Source organism: Poecilia formosa, unplaced genomic scaffold, assembly GCF_000485575.1.
Source record: "Poecilia formosa unplaced genomic scaffold, Poecilia_formosa-5.1.2 Scaffold561, whole genome shotgun sequence".
NCBI classification, from domain to species: Eukaryota; Metazoa; Chordata; class Actinopteri; order Cyprinodontiformes; family Poeciliidae; genus Poecilia; species Poecilia formosa.
The window spans coordinates 55,354-60,401 of NW_006800500.1; the positions used below are offsets into that span (position 1 = coordinate 55,354).

General features: G+C 51.4%; 1 protein-coding gene across 1 annotated transcript in view; it reads left to right on the forward strand.

The window, feature by feature from the left end:
* Positions 1–5,048, forward strand: part of LOC103129629 (far upstream element-binding protein 3-like) — a 16,297-nt gene that overhangs the window by 2,734 nt on the left and 8,515 nt on the right. The window contains exons 2-12 of the mRNA XM_007540795.2: positions 1,776–1,884; positions 2,784–2,817; positions 3,136–3,182; positions 3,254–3,325; positions 3,398–3,455; positions 3,552–3,714; positions 3,788–3,886; positions 4,113–4,214; positions 4,297–4,399; positions 4,597–4,697; positions 4,768–4,906. Of these exons, the coding sequence (XP_007540857.1) occupies positions 1,776–1,884; positions 2,784–2,817; positions 3,136–3,182; positions 3,254–3,325; positions 3,398–3,455; positions 3,552–3,714; positions 3,788–3,886; positions 4,113–4,214; positions 4,297–4,399; positions 4,597–4,697; positions 4,768–4,906 (1,027 nt within the window). The remainder of the gene's footprint in view (positions 1–1,775; positions 1,885–2,783; positions 2,818–3,135; positions 3,183–3,253; positions 3,326–3,397; positions 3,456–3,551; positions 3,715–3,787; positions 3,887–4,112; positions 4,215–4,296; positions 4,400–4,596; positions 4,698–4,767; positions 4,907–5,048) is intronic.

Below are 5,048 nucleotides of genomic sequence, written 5' to 3' on the forward strand. Positions count from 1 at the left end.
AACCGTTTTGGTCGGTCCAGTTTATCGGAGGAGCTTCTCAGGCCTCCGCTCATTAACTCTGACTAAGTGGACAAAGCATCGACACGGTTTGATGCATAATAACAATACTAAAAATAATAGAATAATATAAAACCAGCATGAAGTGTGACCGAGGAGAGCGCTGAAGCTCCTCACCGGGCTGAACCTGCATGATGAGGTTCGTTAGCCGCCAACGCTCCGACCAGCCGGGAACACAGACATGAACTTTACAGGGCAGACAGCGCCACACGCTGGGCAGCGAGTTGAGATGGAAGCGCCGCATAATTATTTGTTCACAAATATAAATCATTCTCACCGCTCCTCTGAAAGTGACAAGTTACTCCTGCGGTTCACGTAGAGCTGCGCAACCAGAGCTAACGCGGCGGGTTTAGACTCCTACCGTGATTTCTCCACAGAAACATAATTCCTCACAGTGGTTGATGTAAATATCCATACAGGTCAGCCTGAGTCCAGTTTGAGTGAAAGGAGGTGATCTGCTCTGAGGTAAACTTCAGAGACCAAGCAGCGCGCGAGGCAACGGGCAGAGGCGCCAGCGGCGTGATTGGTCCGCTCTCCCGGCTTTAGATGCATAAAGTATAGACGTATCTATTATAAACGTCTTTTAGGATAAATCGGAGCCAGTCGAACGCTCAAAGCAACAGAGACGCTTTCAAATTCAAATAACTTTTTTAAAAAATGATTAATTTTTCTAAAAACAAGCAACAAAGCGTTACCCTGCAGGTTACCTGGAACCATTTAAAACTTCCATCATCTGAACATGGAAAACGTCATAAAACAATCAATTACTGGATCAGAACCTCTCCTCTCTGCTGACTGTAATCGGACTGGTTCTGGTTCTGTTGGGTTGCAGCCTCCCACTCAGACCTGCAGTTTCATTGCAGGCACATAGGGGGCGATACTGAGCTGGTGTGTCGGCTGTCTGCTCAGAAAGGAAGAGGACGTTTTCAAAGCCGACAGAAACGTTCCTGATGATGCTGATTTGGTTTTTAGTTCTGAGCCAGAAATCAAAACAATTTCTTTAAATCCTCACATATTAAATATTTCATAAATTATGTTTATCATATTTAAAGTTAATTAAATAACTTGAATGTCACGTATTATTATTATAATAAACAAACATGGCCGACTGGGCAGCAGCAGACGATATTTAACAGAAAACTAAAACCGTCTCCATCGTCCTTCTGGCTTCCTGATCCGCTGATTCCATGTTTTTGTCACCTTGCCCTCCGATTGGCTACCTGGGGCAACGGTCATGTGACAGCGATGCAGCATAGGATTATGGGATGTTTAACTGAAGCAGTGAAGGCTGTGCGTCTCTGTTAGCCGCCACAGCTAACCACCAAATATTGGCCAGACTGGCCGAATATCCCAGATCAGGTCTAGTTTTATGGTCCGTTTTTATCAGACTCGGCGTTCTACAGAACTGATAAACGTTTTTTAGAACAAGTTCAGCATTTTTCAGCTGGATTTCCTCCTGGGCAGAGCTGCGACTCAGACAGGAACTTAATGTTTGCTAGTTATGTTCAGAAAAACTTGTAAAACATACAAATGTAACTTTTTTGTGTGTTTTCAAGAGTCATTTTGTGATAAGTACCAACTTGATAATTTCTCAGTATCGGTTCTTGGAATCAGCTGGTACCTAAAGTACCGAGTCTGGAAAACGCTGGTGTTTATGTAAAATCTCCAGGTTTGATACATTCAACGATGATAAATTGAGTTTTCTCTTTTTGCCTCAGATTGTGGGGAAAATGGGGGGAGAAGCCATGTCCCACCTCAACAGCTCCTCAGGAAGCGTGGAGTCCACGCTGTACTACTCTGGACAGAAGCGACCCGGGGAGGACGGAGGTGAGCCGGACCAGGGAGCGCGCCTCATGTTTGGCCTCCATGATGCTTCTCAAACCTGAGCTCAGCTGTTGGCTGGGCAGCTTCTGAAGATCTTTGGCTCTGAAGTCGTAACGGTTCATGAACGTTCTGGACATTTCTGGACGTCCAGATTATCGATTTAATTGATCAACTCGAATAAATCCTCCAGACCTGTAGGTGGTGCTAAACATAGTGATTGGAGAAGGCCATATAGCCTTCCGCACAACGCCTAACACACCGTCTTCCTGACAACAGGGACTCTGTTTAACATTCCTGTGTGGGCGGGGCTTAGGCTACAGCGAACAGCGGCACATCACGGTTTAGAGCAAACATCCGCTCTGGTCCGGAACGAGTCCAGACCGGGACCAGAGTGCAGTTTGCACCGTTAGCATGTTATCACCATTAGCATGTTTTATTTTGTTTTTATTTAGTTTTTTAATTATGTGAAGCACCTTGAAATGCCTTGCTGCTGAAATGTGCAATATAAATACAATTTGATTGATTGATTGAACAAGTCCAGACCGGCTCCAAAGAGTAGATGGCACCGTTAGCATGTTAGCACTGTTAGCATGTTAACCAGTATGAACAAGTCCAGACCTGCTCCAGAGAGTAGTTAGCACCATTAGCATGTTAGCACCGTTAGCATGTTAACCAGTATGAACAAGTCCAGACCGGCTCCAGAGAGTAGATAGCACCGTTAGCATGTTAGCACAGTTTCTGGACCTTTTACTGAACCTGGAGAATGTCTGCAGTGTTCCTCAGTTGGGAGAACTTTAGGTCTGTTCTGTGACCTTTGACCTATCAGAAGCAACCATGTTCCTGTTTGTAGTCAGTGAGACGGATCAGTAGACGTGATCTAACAGCAGCTTCTCTCTCCTCAGTGGGTAACCAGCTTCCAGCCATGGGCCATCAGAGGTAGGAGCAGCTGCTATTGATCACACACACACACACACACACACACACACACACAGCAGGGCTCCCATAATCCTCTGCTCTCAGCTCCATGTTCTGTTTGCTAATAGTGCTCAGTGTGAGCTGAGATTGCTATAGATCCATCGTGTGTGTGTGTGNACACACACACACACACACACACACACACACACACACACAGCAGTGCTCCCATAATCCTCTGCTCTCAGCTCCATGTTCTGTTTGCTAATAGTGCTCAGTGTGAGCTGAGATTGCTATAGATCCTGCGTGTGTGTGTGTGTGTGTGTGTGTGTGTGCATGCAGGGTGATGACAGAGGAGTACAAGGTCCCGGACCGGATGGTGGGCTTCAGTGAGTATCACCCTGAGGTTCTGGTTCTGGTCGGTGGCGGCCCACTCACCTCTCTGCTTGTTGCTCCTCAGTTATCGGCAGAGGCGGCGAGCAGATCACCAGGATCCAGCTGGAGTCGGGATGTAAGATCCAGATCGCCTCAGGTGAGTCCAGAACCTGCCCAGCACCCAGTTCTGACCCGGTTCTGACCCGCTGATGGCTGCTTTGTGTCTCAGACAGCGGAGGACTGATGGAGCGGCCGTGTTCACTGACGGGAACGCCAGAGAGCATCGAGTGAGTGTCGGCGCGCTGACCCGGTCTGACCAGAACCGGTTCCTCAGGGTCTGGTTCCTGTGGACCCGGCTCTGTAACGGTTCTGGTTCTGTCCAGGCAGGCGAAGCGGCTGCTGGTCCAGATCGTGGAGCGGTGTCGGAATGGGCCAGGTTTCCATGGCGACGGTGATGGCGGCGCCGCGGTGCAGGAGATGCTGATCCCGGCCAGCAAGGTGGGGCTGGTGATCGGCCGCGGCGGCGACACCATCAAGCAGCTGCAGGTAGGACGAACCGGACCGCCGGGGGACGGGTTCTGCTGGGCCTGGCTTCAGCCTCTGGTTCTGGTTCTGCCAGGAGCGGGCTGGGGTCAAGATGATGATGATCCAGGACGGGCCGCTGCCGACCGGCGCCGACAAGCCGCTCCGCATCTCTGGAGATCCCTACAAAGTGCAGGTACCAGAACCTCTACACAGATCCGGTTCTGGGTCCGGACCCAGTTCCCGGGCCTTATGAGGTGGCAGGAGGTCAAAGGTCACCGTTGGAGCAAAAAGCTCCAGCAGTCATGAATCGGGATGAGTTTAGATTTTGGGTCAGCGGTTCTGTCCGGGCCCAGAACCATCCTGGTACGAGCGGACCTGGAGTCCTCCATGCTAAACCCCGTTCTGGTTCCGATCCACAGGCGGCCAAGGAGCTGGTTCTGGAGGTGATCCGGGAGAAGGACGGGGACTTTCGGTCCGGACGCAGCGACTTCGGAGGTCGGCTGGGCGGAACCAGTCTGGACGTAAGACCCGACCCACGCTCCAGAACCCGGACCGGACCACCGTCCCCATGCCTCGCTAACCCCAGGTCCAATCCGTCCACAGGTTCCGGTTCCGAGGTTCGCCGTTGGCATAGTTATCGGGAGGAACGGAGAGATGATCAAGAAGATCCAGAACGACGCCGGGGTCAGAGTTCAGTTCAAAGCAGGTCAGAGAACCGTTGGAAACGGGTCGGAACTGTTTAGTCCTTCATAAAATCTCCCCTCCAGACCGTAATAATCAATGCTCCAATACTTGATCAGTTTTCAGTTTTAGCCTGGTTCTGGTTCTGGTTCTCTGTATTTGATGTTTAACATCCCCCGGCTGAGTGAAGCGGTTCTGACCTTTGACCCCGGCTGTGTTCAGATGACGGCATCAGTCCCGAACGCGTTGCCATGGTAATGGGTCAGCCGGACCGCTGCCAGCACGCGGTCCACCTCATCAACGAGCTCATCCAGACGGCCCAGGTAAGCTCGGCCAGAACCGGCGAGGCCAGAACCGGGTCAGAACCGCCCCTCATCCCGTTCCTGTGTCCAGGAGCGAGACGGCTTCGGCTCGGCCCTGCGGAGCTCCAGGGTCAGAGGTCGCGGCGACTGGACCATGGGCTCTCCCGGCCCGCTGCAGGAGGTCACCTACACAATCCCAGCTGATAAGTGCGGCCTGGTCATCGGCAAAGGTAGGAGCACAAGCCCCGCCCCCACCGCACCCGCTGGTTCTGCTCAGACCAGCCCCTCCGCTAACCCGTCTGGATCGGGTCAGAACTGGGAACAGAACAAGAACCAACTCAGAGAGCCGCAGATTCATCAGGCAAAGAGGAG